General features: G+C 35.1%; 1 protein-coding gene across 3 annotated transcripts in view; it reads right to left on the reverse strand.

The window, feature by feature from the left end:
* The window catches only part of PRKG1 (protein kinase cGMP-dependent 1), a 1,234,647-nt gene that overhangs the window by 758,703 nt on the left and 458,745 nt on the right, over positions 1-17,199 (reverse strand). For all 3 annotated transcript variants that reach the window (XR_014825752.1, XM_021072187.2, NM_001044574.2), the window contains 1 exon segment: positions 11,778-11,891. Coding sequence is in view for 2 of the 3 variants with exons in the window: in XM_021072187.2 (XP_020927846.1) it covers positions 11,778-11,891 (114 nt within the window). In the remaining variant the exon portion in view is untranslated.

Genomic DNA, 17,199 nt, shown 5'->3' on the forward strand with positions numbered 1-17,199 from the left:
CCTCTGGAACAGGATTCCTTCCTTTTCTTACACTTCTCAACTGATGGATTTAAAACTGTGCTCTGGGTTCCTCTACAGTCCTTCTCAAGTTTGGAAAATGATGGAGGTCCCAACTACCTACAGATTCCTTTCATGCTTTTATAGTTTTGGTTGTGATAATAATTGTAACAAAATACCAGTTGTTTCCTGGATGCATCTCATGCTAGTTTCTACACTAAGCCTTTCACAGGCATCCCCTATCTAATCTTTGCCTCATTCTTAAGACATGCCCTCACTGTTTTATTTATCTTATTTTATTTTTGCTTTTTTAGGGCCATACATACAGCATACAGAAGTTCCTAGGCTGGGAGTCAAATTGGAGTGCAGCTGCCGGCCTATGCCACAGACACAGCAATTCCAGATCCAAGCCGAGTCTGCCACCTACACCACAGCTCACGGCAATGCCAGATCCTTAACCCACTGAGGGAGGCCAGGGATGAACCCGCAACCTCATGGGTCCTAGTTGGGTTTGTTACCTCTGAGCCACAACAGCAACTCTGGTCCTTACCATTTTAAAGATAAAAGGACTGAGGTCCAAGAATATTAGATTATTTTCATAAAGGCACATAACTAGTACGTGGTAGAGAATCTTAATTGAGGCAGTATGATTACAGATCCTCTCCACTGACCTCTCCTCTGTAATCTTGGCACAGGTCAATTTCTGTCTCCCCTACAAAGCCTGCCATGCCAGTCCATAGTGATTGCTCTCTCTCTCAAAATTCCTCTAAGTCTCTTGTTTGCCAAGACTTCCTTATAATCTTTCTCTCTGTATCCTGGCTCTCTAACTAGATTATAAATATCGTACTAGTTCTCCAAGTGTTTAGCAGTGCCACATGAGATTTGGTAGGAATCTAAGAAATCCCCTAAGAATGATAATACAGATGTGAGGTTGTGTCTTCATCTATTAACTGCCAGAGACAAAGTCTGAGACGATGTCATGCATTCAGTGTCTAACTGAGGACTGTCAAGAAGAGAGGTGTTGTTTAGCAATCCAGATGTATAATCTTAAGGGTGTTTCTTAAGCCCTCTAAAGCTCAAATGCCTCGCCTGTGCAATGGTGTTCCTCATCTCTGAGCCACAAGACCACTGTGAAGGTTAGAGATACTGCAGATAGGCATGCGTAAGGACATGATAAAGAATTATCAAAGTCAACTCGGACTCAGTCAGACCTGTGGTTTTCAAATTGTATCACCTGACCTGAGCTTAAAAATGCCATAGAAATATTTAATTCAGGAGGAGGCATGAGAAGGAATGAAGAGTTAAGGGGATGCAGGGCCAGTAGATGGGGCTCCCAGAGGCTGCTCTGTAGCCAGAAAGGGTTGTTCTTATAAATTTCATAAATAAATGCACTCCGTGAGATTTTGTTTCAGTTATGAAGATAGTTTTAACAATATTGTTTGATCTCACTTTAAAAACTATAAACAACAATGTTTTCAAGTCAATAAAAGGTTGCTTTATTAGAAATGGGAGGCGTTATGAGGGTATAAGGTAAGGCAGACTGTCCTTTAGAGAAGGCAAGTGGTAAAGGACACTAGCTGCAGAAGACATGGTTCACTTTCTGAGCTCATATCATTTCTTGACCCTTTCTGCCCCACCTTTCTGAGACGTGAGACTGACCCTATAGGATCTATTGCCACATTTGCAGTAAAAAGTCAGTTCTTGACACTGCCGAAATTAGCTGCCTCACATCCTTACCTATATCCTTCAATACTCCAGGCCTTAGATCTCTACATGTCTCAATTCCAAGGACTTTTCCATTCTTTCTCAATGACTGTGATACATGGTTGTCTTTTTATTTTCTAATTATCAGCCACTAAGAGATATGCAGTCCATCTAGGACCACCTGGACCATCGCTATGAATTAAATCAATGACAAGCTACACCAATTATAAGGGACCTTTTCTACTATCGGTGCAATGGATCGGATTTAACTCATAAACAATGTTCCCCTTGGAGTTCCCATCGTGGCTCAGTGGTTAGCTAATCTGACTGAGAATCATGAGGTTGCAGGTTTGATCCTTGGCCTTGCTTGGTGGGTTAAGGATCCAGCGTTGCCGTGAGCTGTGGTGTAGGTTGCAGACGTGGCTAGGATCCCGAGGTGCTGTGGCTCTGGCATAGGCCGGCGGCTATGGCTTCAAGTGGACTCCTAGCCTGGGAACCTCCATATGCCGCTGGAGCGCCCCTAGAAAAGGCAAAAAAAAAAGAAAAAAAAGACAAAGAATGTTCCCCTTATGCAAGCTCACCAACTAAAGAGGTTCTCTTAAAAACATCCATCCACATTTGATTTTCACCTGATTCAAACTACACTCATGATCATGAAAAAGAACAACAAAAATCAAATGAAACTTTTCTTTGTTCTGTTTTCCTACCAACATATTAGCCATCAGATTCAATAACTCTAAAAGTTATTTTTGTTAACAACATGGCCCAGCAGCCCATGATTTTTTAATTTTTTCCTTCCCTCTCAACCTGTTCTTCTTTTAATTTTACTTCTCACTATTCTTCAAAAGAATATGTTAATAATCTGCACAAGGCTGGTCCTCTTCCAACATTTAGTGACATGCTGTATTTCACTAAAAAAAAAATATATATATATATATATATATTTCAACAGCAAAAAAGTAAAGAAAAAATAAAAAAGGAAGAAAGCTACAACCACACCAAAAATAAGCCTAACTACCTATTGCAGTGTTTGTAATTTTCTTTTAAAGATCTCCATATAAAAAAATCAATGCATTGGAGAGTGTGCTATGTTTAGGTTAATAAAAGTTAAGCACCTATAGGGTCTGGATCAGTGGTCCTCAAACTTTAGATGCATAGGAATCACCCAAAGCGCTTGTTTTACGCAGATTACTGAGACCCACTCAAAAAATTTATGAATGAATAGATAGAGGATGCCAGAGATTTTGCAAGTATCTAAGCGATGCTGATGGCTGCCACTTGGAGGGACCACTTTGATAAACATGGCAGTAAACATCTGAAGTTCCCTACTCGAAAGGCCACACTTTAGGTGTGGGTAGTAGGCAAACTGCAGACCTGACTCAGGAGTCTATACACTTGGGAGGAAGGAAGAAGTGTTGCCTATAGCAAAGTGCTTCAAAGAGTGCTACCTAAATTTCTGAGAGGGTTTGTAAATGAACTAGCATTAATGGACTCCGTGATCTTGGCCTCCATTTTCTCACTTGGAAAATCCTAGGGACAACCTCTGTCACATATTATTTTGGATATTTTGAGGAGCACATTAAAGAATGTAGGGATGACAGGTTGAAAATTATAAAGCATGCTGTCATGAATACTTAGAAATGTATCCATTCGTTAAAGGACATCTCATATGAAAAGTGGGCTTCACAGATTCACCAAGGAATTACTGAGATTATGTTTCCTCTAGTCAGGGGAAATTCAAGAAAAAAACAAAGGCAAGCACTCTTGTCATGACTCAGTTTTTTTCCTTATCTTTAGTATATTTGTTATGTACAAAAAATAATTTTTTTCCTTTTTATTATTTTTAATGTTTTTAAAATGATGTTTATGTATAATCCTACTTTAAAGAAACCCATTGACTAATAAATTTATGGGAGAAATATATAGCTACTTGGTGCTAGCTCAAATATTGAACCACAAAATTTTATTGCTCATAAGTGTTTCAGTGCATTGCAAAATCCAGATCTTGCAATTGATTTTGATTGCTTTTTATGTGTCTCTAAGGCTTTTCTTCATTATGTTGCACAATTCATCCTTTTGAAATAGATGTACTTAATGTGAGTCCATGTGTCACAATTCAAAAGTAAAAAACAAAACAGTTGTAACTTTTGAATTGTAATTGCTGGTAACTTTGTGTGTGTGTGAAAACAAGAGTCCTTAGGCCAATAGAAGTAATCCTACAGATGCCCTTGTGCTTAAAACCGACATGAATCATTGCAAACAAAATTTAAAAGTCTGTGATAACCCCAGAATAGCAAAGTGGTATCAAACTCCTGGCCTTCACTCTAAACTAGCTCTGGGTCTCAGTTGCTTCAGTAATAAAATGGGGCTATCACCGCCCATCCTCAAAGCTCTGAGCCTAGCCCATCATTCATAGCCTTCAAATGTTAACTGCTCTCATTACGCATTCTTACTGTTGAGCATTCATTTGGAATCTATCACAAATGAAGGAAAGTTTTTTAAAAATAGTTGTAGAATATACAATATTGACTCATCTTAGTATTTTGCTTTCTATTCTTTCAATCAGCTGGGTAAATTCGAAAATTCCCTCAGCAAATTATTGACTTAATGAATGAAGATTTAATACATCTAAAACTGACACTAGCTTTGCATTGTTTGGGAACTTTTTATGGGAAAATTACTAATTTTCAGGGTTAAAGAAACTGCTGAATAAATCAATCTTCCTTGACCATTGTTTAGACTCACTATTAAATTACCCATGATTCTTAAAAAATAATACCCCATCAGTTAGAGCCTGACTATTCTCTAGATATATGGAACACTCAAGGTATTCTATGACTGGATAATTAAAGGAGGAAGACAGCAGTTTATCTAACCTTAAGAAAGAATTAAGTAGTATTGCCTTCCTTTGACTATGAGACGGTTTTGTTTTTTTCCTCAAGAAGCACTGCTAACATATGCCTGTTAGGCCTAGTTGATACTAGACTTGGATCTTTTCCGGAGATAGATAAATATAAATCATGTCAGTTCTGACTGTAATATTTGCCATCAAGAAGAAAAAAAAAAGAACTTCGGTCTTTGAAAGAAAAAAAATGCGATGTAATAAATGTTTTCTTTGAAATTCATTTTTATCCACTAATGCAAAGAATAGCTTCTGAAGGTCCATTTGTTCATGCTAGTCTGTCATATTGCCAGGGATTACATTATTGGGTTTGTTACTAATTTTACAGTATTTTTTTTTCTTTTTTTTTTTTTCTTTTTTTTTTTTTTTGGAGTCACGTCTGTGGCATGTGGAAGTTCCTTGATCAAGGATCAAACCCACACCACAGCAGTGACCTGAGCCACCACAGTGACAACGCTGGATCCTTAACCTGCTGCACCACAGGAGAACTCCTACAGCATTATTTAATAGACAAATGCTATAGAAAATTTTGTGAAGAAGAGCATTATCTAATTAAGTCACTAAATAAGGGCACCTACTTCTAAAAGATAATGTCCTAAAACATGGTTTGCTTCATCTTCCAGGATGATAACAGTTCCTGGGAAGTTACTGGGCTATTCTTTCTGTTAGCAGAGTCATATTTCTAGTCCCTATCATCTAAATTTATCTTATGTTTTCTTTCAAGATTCTTGGTATAAAGCATGCACTGGACTAGGAGAAAGCAAAACATGCATCTTTATTTTGCCTCTCAAAGGAAGAACAGAGTGTCTCATTAACATTGTTAACCTCCTCTGCTTTCGCAATGCCGCCCAGGGAGCATGACAGTACATGGTTGCTCCCATTCGCTAAAAACCCAGGTAATAACTGTATCCATGTCATTTGTTTGTTGCTTTATTTTGACATGCAAAAATCTTTATCATAAATATAATGCTTTATAGAACTCTGTAATGGCATTTCCTAAAAAGTATCCAGTGGCCTACTTCTTAATTTAGTCATTTAAAGAAATTTACAAGGTTCACAGCCACTCCAAGAGCTTCATCTAGGATTCCTTTTCATTAACAATAAAACTGGCCCTCATTTCTTTTGCTCCTTTACCAATAAAAAGCACTGATATTGACTTTATAATTATAGGTATTAGATTTATAGTGCAGAGAGGTATTTGAGCAAGAATGTTTAGTTAAATCTCTTATTTTTTCCCCATTCACTTTTTTTTTTTTAGCTTTTTTTTACAGTTGGCAGATTTTTCTGAGTCAGGGTGAATAATGTAGTGTTTGAAACAGAGCTGCAAGGAAATATATAAGCCATCTCACTGAAGAGTCATATTTATTTTAAAAACAAAAATAAACACAAAAATCCAAACCTTTTAACTTTGTTCTTAAAAAGTCTTTGACACAGTGAAATATCTTAATTAGTCAGCTTCCCTCTATACAAATATCTTAGGGAAGCTCAAGTGTGAAAAGTTGAAAGTTATTCAAACTAAAACAGATGTTATTTAAGTCATCAATTTGTCAGATTTCTTGTAGGATGTTTAGGCTCTTTTGTGTAGTACTGAAGTACTTTAGTACTGAGGAATTTTTAAATACCACCTATAAATAACCTAAGGAGAAAAATCACTCAGATATTTTTCCCAAAGGCAGCTCATAAAAGAGCTACCATATCTACCATAGACATACTTTGCAGATAACTTTTCTATGGTCATCAGCTTAATCTGATATCAAGATACTTTCCTACAAAGAGAGAGCTTTTAATCCTGGATTTTTATTAGAGTCTATTTGAATGAGACTGTTTGAATAATATATTGCCTAAGGTTTGGGGCGAAGGGAACTGCACACTCAAAGAGGAACAGGCTTAATTTTAGTATCTTCAGGCAAAAATACCAATTCAAGTACAGCTGAAGCTGGAGCAAAGAGCATGCGAGTCAAACCTAAAAAAAAAAAAAAAAAAATCCCTGTGTAGTTGTGAAAACTAGCAATGGGAAATACAGGTTAACCAAGACATGTTCTTGCAAATTCAGAGTATGTGCTGCTTAATCATTCATTGTAAAACAAGTGCCTTTTCCATCTTATTTGTAGGTTTCCAGTTACTTCAACTTTTCCATTTTTGTGACTTTTGAGAACCTTGGGCACAGATATAAGTTAAGGGCCCACGGTGAGTGCAAATTGCTGTTGCTTTAGCTGTGAGGGCAGGGAAAATGAAATCACAAATAGGAATGACACTTGAGAAAAACATGATAATGATATGCTTCCAGGTATGGAGATTGAGTAAATAAGGGGTATTAAATGGAAGTATTAGAATTTCCTATCCCTTATGTGGTTTAAAAATGGATGGTAAAACTCTCCTTTGTTTATACAATTCCAGAATATTTAGATAAAAATGTGAAATTCAAAGAACATTGGAGACATTAATTATTTGGTATTATGGAAATCAAATATATCACCTGATTTTTTTTTCTCCCAATGGCATCTGAAATGTTGGTAACTAAAAAGGCAAAATCAAAGGGACAATTTTCATATCATAGTTAATAAAGAAAACTTGAGCCTATTTAAGCATGAATAACCTCAAATCATTTGTTAGGTTTGTTTCCAATATAATGTTAATTATATATATGTGGATATATATGTATATATGTGTGTGTGTATATATGTATATACACACACACATACATATAAAATCCTCATTTTTCAAGGAAAAATCAATAATATTGTTTTATAAGATAAAAGTAGACTATGAGTGTATATCTTCTATAACATAACATGGATTTTTTTTGCCCATATCACTATGATTTTTGTTCTTTAAAAAAGAAAAAGGTTCTTCTTAGTGCTGTCTGAGATCTTCTTCCTGGTGCTACAATAATAACCAATGGTAAACATTTATTTATTTTCAGAAGAAGAGCCCCAGTTGATATTTCCCAAAAGAAAAACAAAGATCATACTTCAAATTATGATAGTTCTTCTTTCAGGTGGATCACTATGAAAAAGCTCATAATTATCACTTATAATATATGTTAATCTATAGCTTTAATTAAAAAAAAACCTTTCTATTTAAAGACATTAAGGTAAGACCTTAAACCATAAAACTCTTAGACGAAAACATAAGTGATAAATGTCTTGAAATTAGTATCAAAGATGACTTTTTAGATTTGATACCGGAAACAAAGGGACCAGAAGTGAAAACGAAGCAGTGGGGCAACACAGCAAAGAAACTCAACTAAACTTTCTGCACAGCAAAGAAAGCCAACAAAATGAAAAGGCCACCTCCAGAATAGAAGAAAATATTTGCAAATCTATTTGCAAATCATATATCTGATAGGGATTGATATCCAAAAGTTATAAAGAATTCATACAACTCAATAGTAAAATAAATAAATAAATAGACAATTTGATTAAAACATGGGCAAAAGATTAAGATAGACATTTTCCCAAAGAAGACATACAGATGGCCAACATGCACATGAAAAGATGTTCAACATCATTAATCATCAGGGAACTGCAAATCAAAACCACAATGAGATATCACCTCTCAACTTTTAGAATGATAATTATCAAACAGATAAGAAATAACAAGTTTTGGTGAAGATTTAGAGAAAAGAAAACCCTCATTCACTGTTGGTGGGAACATAAATTAGGCAGCCACTATAGAGAATAGTATGGAGGTTCCTCAAAAAATTAAGAATAGAATTACCCTATGATTCAGCAATTCTACTTCTGGATATCTATTTAAAGAAAACAAAAACACTAACTCTAAAAGATATAGGCAGCACATGTTAATTGCCACATTATATATTATAACTGATATATATATATATATATATATATATATATAATAACTGATATATGGAAACAACCTATCATCTATTAATGGATGAATAGGTAATGAAAATATGGTATGTATATACCCAGTGGAATATTACTTGGATATAAAAAAGAAGGTAATCTTGCCATTTGTAACATGTCCGTGGATGGACATTAAGGGCATTATGCTAAGTGAAATAAGTTAGACAGAGAAAGATAAACAACTATGATCTCACTTATATGTAAATTAAAAAAAAAATGAGTTCAAGCTCTAAAACACAGATTGGTGGTTGTCAATGGTGGGGTGGGGAGCAGAAATGGTTGGGTAGAATGAGTAAAGGGTGTCAAACAGAACAAACTTCCATTTATAAATAAGTCCTGGGGATGTAATGTACACATAGAAACTAGAGTTAATAATACTATGTTAATATATACTATGTTATATATTTAAAATTTGCCAATAAAGTAGATCTTAAAAGTTCTAATCACAGAAATTTTTTAACTATGTATGGTGATGGATATAATTAATTGTGGCAATCACTTTACAATAAATTCAAATATTGAATCATGTACTTCTGAAACTAATACAATGGTATGTGTCAAATTATACCTCAATGTAAAAAAAACAAACAAACTTTTTTTTGACATCCTAAATAAAAATAAAGACAACCCACAGGTGTGTTAGGATCACATCTGTTAGCAGAGGAAGTCCCTGTGATGTATCTATTCATGGTCTGATACAATTTTAACAAGTATTCTTGTGAACAAGAAATGACTCACATACATTGAGGGGCTCTTGAATTGTCACCTAGGATTTAGCTATGACTATGCAATTAAAAATGCATTAAAATACTAGGAAGCTTTCAGACTGATCTAGGGAGAAAGAAAACATTTCAACATTTTCAATCATGAAAAATAGTGGGTAATGTTGGGGAAAAAGGAGTCATAAGCTGGGTAAGAGAAAGGAAAAGGCTGAGAGAGACAAGCTATTGAGTAGAAAGTGTAATATCCTCAGTTTTAGATACCCATGTGTAAAGAGAAAGCATTGAAGGTAGTCATTTGATAAAACTAACATCCACAATGGAATCTCATCAGAATTATAAAGTGATCAGCCTGAGAGTAAAATTTAAACAAACATTTTAAAAGAGTATTTAGAAACTACAACCATAAGTAAAATCTCCCTGGATAGTACCGAAGACAGCACCAAGGTCCTGACAACAAACAATCATTAGTCACACCTTACAGTTCTTTAGCAACATTCAGAAGTAAATAGCTATCATTCCTTACCTATGCACAAAATCTCTGCACCTATAAATGCAGAGATGTATTTGCACACTATCCACCAGAGACTCTTTTCTCACTACAAAATCCACATCTTAAGTGGGCACTATGAACACACACATGCACACGCATGCAAACACACGCACACGAGACATCTGAGTCTGTGTTAAAGAACATGTTCCATCATTCATTTCCTTTAACGATTGATATTCTGACCCTCAAACAGTTAAGGATTACAATTTGCATTCAACACCCAGTTCCTTCTTACAGAATCAGATGCACAGTGTCTATTTAAATTTACCAAGCATGACTACCACAGAGGCCAGTGCAGATGAACAGAATTTTATAGGAATCTAACAAGAAATTGAAGTTTATGAAGCCAAGCAATAATCTTACAAAAAATCTTTTGTTATAAAATCCATTTAAATATTCTATGCAATTTATTTAAAGGATGTCTTTAATAACAATTCAATGTTTCAAAACATTAAGCACCATGTGACTCCCAATTGCTGGCCTTTGAAAAATTTGTAGTTCCAATTAGATTAAATAAGCAGTATACAAGGCTGAAATATTTTTTAAAATTTAAATATTTTAAAGCTTTAAAAATTATTCACAATTCAGAGAAAATCTGTTTTAATCCAAATGTGCTATTTTGTGCTCCCCCCCTTTTTTGCCCTAAAAGGAATATATTTCTCATGAAAATGAAGCATGATAGTAAATTCTATTCAGTTAATGGAGTCATGACCGCTCTTTTTTTTTCTAGATAAGATACTTTTTAAGTGAGTTAAAGTTCTAGCAGAATCTTCTATGGCTCATCAGGCTTCATTATTTGAGTCATATAATTAAATGATCACATGAAATAAAAACACAGCAGTGCCTATTAATCAGAAGAGATTTATGTTTTCAGCAGTCAAGAATCAAATGTCAAGGAGGACTCATAAGAACCCCAAGTACAACTGATGTTAGTGATTTCAATCAATACAAAAGGTGATTTACTAACAAGACCTGTAAGAATTTCTGGAACTCTAGCTGGCCATGCATTATTGAGCTCTTTACAACCCAAGTTTCAATTTCATATTGTCAATTGTAAGCCATACTTCTGAGGGAGAGAGAGAGAAAAAATAAAGCAATATATAAAATACTAGTGATATCCAGATAAAACTAATGGGCAGTAACAACTGAACTGCCATTTTGCCAACAGAATTGTTTTAACGTCACAACCTAATCAAGGTAACTTGTGATTGCAATCATCCACAGGCTAACGTGTCAAAGTTCTTTGAGAAGAACTTTTCAGACATGAACTATACATGTCTGCATGAGATACAATGGATCTTCCATTGCTTGCTTTTGCATTCAGCTCTGTTTATTACATACTCATTACACCCTGTAGTCAGAAAGAAGGCATATTTAAAACATTTTTTTCTCTAACTGTTGCAGCTGCTGCTACCAAGCAATAAAAATTGCTAGAGAAATCATATATACACATACATGTAAAATTAGGGAAACAAGCTGCTTTATTGCCCCGATTTAAAATAAGCTCAATCAGTAGAAAAGAAAAAATGCTATAATATACAACTTGATGAGCAGCTGAGGACAAGAATATACTCAGACTCAGTTTTAGAATTCAGACTATATCTTACTCAGTGTTTGAATGAGATGAAGGCTATTTCGCCTCTTAATTTTTCTAAACCTTCAAATAAGTAAGTGAAATTTATGTGGGGAATGCAACCCAAATTAGAGAGAGACGTAAAATTTGCTTAAATACGATTCTGAAGCTTTCAAGGCAAAAAAATGAAAAATCTTGCTCTTGTTTAGTTATATTATTTTGTAAATCCTAATGATGAGCTCTGGGTTAAAGGATACTTTCCATAAGTCAGCAATAAAATCTGACTCAATGTTAACAACCATCCTTTAGGAGGAAAATATCAACTGTATTGAAAAGCAATAATTAAAGTGTATATTAATAAAATAATAAAGACTATAATTGAGAGGCATATTAATTAACAGCTCGCAGGTTTAAGGAAAAAAGCAGTGAAAGTATTTAAAAAAAAGAACAGCCTTACTCTTGACGGTCGCTGTCCGGGTACAGTTGTAAAGAATAGCCAACTCCCCAAATACTTTTCCTGGACCCATCGTGCACAGCTTCACACCTTCCTTTGTAACTTCAACCTTACCATCTGAAAAGAAGGAAAAACACATCATTTTAATTCTGTCTCATGCTTCATTTCGTTTGTTGCATTTCTAAGATGTACTTCTTTTCCTTTTTTTTTTTTCCTCTTTCTCTCTCTCTCTCTCTCTTTTTTTTTTTTTTTTTTTTTTTTTTTATTTTGGCCACACGCAGGACGTGTGGAAGTTCCCAGGTCAGGAATAGAATGCACACCACAGCAGCAACTAGAGCCACTGAAATGCCTGATCCTTAACCTGTGGCATCACAAGGGAACTCTGAGGGTCATTTTCAAAAATGCAATTAAAATAAAATCATCTACAAGATGCAATGCAAGAAATGCAATAAAATGAGTTCCGGTCATGGCTTGGTTGAAGTGAATCTGATTCGTTTCTGTGAGAACGTAGGTTCAATCTCTGACCTCGCTCAGTTGGTTAAGGATCTGGCATTGCTGTAAACTGTGGTGTAGGTCACAGACAGGCTGGGATCCTGCGTTGCTGTGGCTGTGGCTGTGGCATAGGCTGGCAGCTGTAGCTCCGATTGGACCCCTAGGCTGGGAACTTCCATAAGCCGTGGGGTGTGGCTCTTAAAAAAAAAAAAAAGGCAAGGGAACATCACCCAAGGTAGCTGAAAAAAAAAAAAGAAAAAAGAAAAACAATAAAATATTTAAGTTAAGAAATCCATATCCGTTCCTAAATCAATCACTGGTAAGATTTGAGACAGAAAGAAAACACCAACAAAAGACAGAGACAAAAATGTCAACATATGAAATTATTCCAAATGCAGTATTAGAAGACTCTGGTAATTACAATTTTAAAGTTATTTTGAATTCGAAAGAATAAAAAATGAGTAAGTGAGTACATTTTCCACAGCACACTTCATACATGGGAATTCTCATCTGAGTGAGGCAGCTATTATGCAAAGGGAAATTACTTTGACCCGTGGGCACTATTTAATTGCAGCTCACAGTATCTTTTATTTTTAAACATCTTATCTGACTTGGGCAAGGTTATTTTATCTGTTTCCTAGCCTTGCAATATTGACTGTAAGGAAACCAAACTACAGGTGCTGAGGGGAAAGAGATGTTAGGACTACTGATGTTCCACAAAGGATTTGGAAAATGAAATGCTAAAGAAGGAAAAAGTTAAGGAAAGAAGGTATACTGGGAATACATTGTGGCCTGCATGTAAGGAAATGCTATATTCATGATGAAGTGAGAAAAAATACAATTTTTAAAAAAAGTCATAGCTGTGCACTCTAAAAATTCCATCACCTAACATAATGGGGGAAGAAAATAAAAAGGCCGTACAATCTATTCTACACTTAATCTTACCCTTCTATTATTCCTCCCAGTTACCTAGCCACAGTCTATAGAAGGAAAGCCTAACGCTTGGCAGTAACTAGTGACTGAAAGGAACTCATGCTGCCAAACTTTTTCCAAATGTCAGGCCTTCATGAATCAACTCCATAATTATTTCTTTTTCTGTGTGTTTCCTCTAATATTTAACTTTTTGGAGTTTCAGCTTTACATTCACTCCCACCTAGTTTAACTTAAGCAATAATATTTTTAAAATCACAGGGTTGTTCAAACACCTACTGAGATAGAAATCTTAACATATTAAAAAAAAAAAACTTTACAAAAATTGAATCCAGTTACCACTGATGAAAGATCAGTCCTTCAGAGGATATTGTTCAACCCTGAAAACCATTTCATCTCAATGGTATCAATGGAGAGAGAATTCTGCAGAAATAAGGATAAACTTTCAAACAAAATCTACTACTTATGAACTGTGTGTACACTCCCCCTCTGTGTGTAAAGAAGTTATTTAGGAGGAACAAATCCAACACATTCAAAGAGTTTGGAAATACCGTTATGAAGGTAAGAAGTCTAACCTTATTTCTTCTTCTTTTTTTCTTTTTTCTTTTTTGTCTTTTTAGGGCCACACCTGAAGCATATGGACGTTCCCAGGCTAGGGGTCAAATTAGAGCCATAGCTGCCAGCTTGCACCACAGCCACAGCAATGCCAGATCCGAGCTGTATCTACAACCTACACTACACCTCACAGCAATGACGGAACTTTAACCCACTGAATGACGCCAGGGATTGAACCCGTGTCTACATGGATACTAGTTGGATTTGTTACCACTGAGCAACAATGGAAATTCCAAGCCTTACTTCCTGACTGCTGGAAGGAAAACTCTTTCTCTTGATAGGGATATCAAAACCAGCCCAGGAAATTCATACTTTCATGAGCTCCGGCTGCTCGTCCCATGGCATTCTTGCACCCTCTCTTCTCTCAATAGCAAGTCTATTCTATAAATGTCATCAGCCATTCAAGAATGAAAGACAGACTCAAAATACAACATAGTAAAGACATTTGTACATCATTTGAAGTCAGACCAGGAGTTAAATTCTAGTTCTCCTAGCTATTCCTTACTAGCCCTGTGTCTTCAGGCAAGGTGTTAATTTTTCTATGCCTCAGCTTCTTCATTAATACAATGGATGAAAGGAAAGTATCTATCTCACCAGGTAGTTTATAAAAGGAAAAGAGATAAAGCAGGTGAAATACTTAGGACAGTGCTGGCATATAGCAAATCTCAGTAAATACTAGCTGTTGTTACTGGTATTATTTTCTTTCTTTTTTTTGTATTTGTAAACAATCTTTTTCTGTTACTGGTATTATTTTCATTACATTTCTTATTATTTAAAAGTTAGTAGGGCTTATTAGATTACACTGAAGCCAAATATTCCATCATCTATTACAGAAACCAAAGTTAATGGTTCATGTAGGATTATATATATGAACATATATATTCCTTTCAGTCACTATATATGGAAAAAGTATTTGTTTCAGATTCTCTCTCTGTGGGAGTTGAGAGAAATTTTGGGTTTAATTCAATACCATACTCAAAGATAAAAATAGAATCTTATGAATTCACACTGGTCTACCTGAGAAAATGCAGTATTTTTGTCTTTCCCACTTGGCTGTGTCCAGCCAACATTTGTTACAGTATTGCTTCAACAACTACCAGCTTATGGTTGAAGCTTCCCCAAATAGCATAATAACAATTGTCCACTGCATTATAAGACTTTCTTGACTTAAAGCTATAGCTTCAATTATGTTAAAAGAACTAAGAACGCATATAACTGATCACAATTCCCTTTCTCAAATGACTTCTGGAAGGATCACGGTAGAATTGTATATGACTCTGGGGTTTCAAATTTCTATAAGCACTCACTTCTGGTTACAACTCATTTTCCTGATCTGATATTTGTCTAATTTTCTCAAGGTTGATTAATTTTACGGTAAAATATAGGTATAAGTGATTATATATATGAATAATTTGTGTAACAGAAGATTGTATTCCATATTAGTTAGAATAGCAATTTTTTTTTAAAAAAGACTTGCTAAAACAGACTATAGTCAATAAATAGAAATCTGGATGTAAAACATCTTTTTCAGGTTTAATATATTCACAATAGCCAAGGAAATAAGGGATCTGATCTCATACAATAGATAAGAAAGTTCCCCAGACACTATTTTTTGAACTAAATAGATCTAGATGGTAAACAGAAAAAAGGTAGTTCTATTACAAAAACAATTACAAAAAAGGGTACAATTGTCAATGTTACCCTGAATCATAATTTCATTGCTTATCCTTCACATCTGGTATGTGGCTGGGGAGTGAGTAATTTTGGGAAACAAGATCAACTGGGCACTAAAAAGAAAGATAAGTGCAAACAAGGCATTAATGAGGCTTCTCAAGGAGACATTTAGAAAATACTCTAATTTCCAAGAGCCCAATAAGATGAGTTACTGATGTGAATTTGGTTAAGTTCATTCACTAAGCCACACACCAGCCTTAAAGCAAAATTAGAAGTGATTACACATTTACAAAGGATTTCCAAGTATGGACTATGTAGTCCACTTAAGAAAACTAATACTAAGACAGTCAAAAGTTTATTGCATATACCCAGCGGCCCCTCTCCCCACCTAATCAACTCCCTTTAAAGTATTAGATTCACCTTGAAGCCATTCCCCTCATATATGCTCCTTTCTTTTTCTCTCTGTGGCTAAAGACAAGATTTATTTTAAATTGACTCCATGCACACAGAAAGTAGGTAGGCCTACATGTGGTTATTTTGGTGATGAGAAGAGGGATATGGGGAAACAAAGAGGGAAAAAGCCAAGTAGGCTGAATATACAGCAGCATACTTTTGCAGAGGCTTACACCAGTGTGGAAACAGCCCAGTGTGAAGGTTTTTATATAATAATAATTTGCTATTAACATTTTCATAAATTTAGCTCAGGTCAGCAAATTACTGTAATTTCTATTCAAAGTAATAAAAAAGAATCATTAGCATTTGTTCATAACCATTTTAATATTTCAATTTAGTTTCATTTTCAAAAGGTAGATTTCGAATCGAAGATTTAAAAAAAAAAAAAAGGAGGGGGTTCCCATTGTGGCTCAGTGGTAACAAACATGACAAGTACCCATAAGGACCCAGATTCAATCCCTGGCCTACTCAGTAGGTTAAGGATCAGGGGTTTCCATGAGCTGTGGTGTAGGTCACAGACGCTGCTTGGATCTGGCATTGCTGTGGCTGTGGCATAGGCTGGCAGCTGCAGCTCCGATTCAAACTCTAGCCTGGGAACTTCTATACACTGTGGTGTGGCCCTAAGCAGATGGAAAAAAAAAAAAAAAAAAAAGAAGAAGAAGAAAAGAAAAGCAGAAAGACATTTTCCAAATGACTTTTTCCAGGATATTAGATTTGTTACTTGAGAAACTACTGACAATCTAAAATGTGGTTAATCTATATCTTCCATTTCTGCTCTTTTTATTCTTTTTTTTTTTTTTTTTTTTTGCAATGCCCATGACATGTGGAAGTTCCTGGGCCAGGGACTGAACCTGTGCCACAGCAGCAACCTAAGCTGCTGCAATGATAAGACTGGATCCTTAATCCACTGTGCCACAAGAGAACTCCCTCTTTCTATTCATTTTCGCTTTTTTAAAAAAAAATGTGATACTATATTGGTGTGTGTGTGTGTATATATATATATTTACTATGCACTAGCTTGACTAGGAAAGAAAAGTAAAGAAATGTTCAAATAGTTGTTATTTGAATTTTACTAAACTTTTAAAATTGTGTGAGAGATGTTGGAATAGTTGGCTAAAATAAAGTTTAAGGGTTATTTATAGTTTTGTTTGGCTCTTGTGATCACTCCTGCTATTAGCAATGAGTAATTGAAAGCTTTATCACAGTCACTTGAGTGTATTTTTTATTCTACTTCAGGTACCATATGCCCATTCATTTATGA

The sequence above is a fragment of the Sus scrofa genome, chromosome 14 (assembly GCF_054392235.1).
Source record: "Sus scrofa isolate SSC_HxYL_T2T_F1_AM1 chromosome 14, Sscrofa_HxYL_maternal_Yorkshire_Landrace_v2.0, whole genome shotgun sequence".
NCBI lineage: Eukaryota > Metazoa > Chordata > Mammalia > Artiodactyla > Suidae > Sus > Sus scrofa.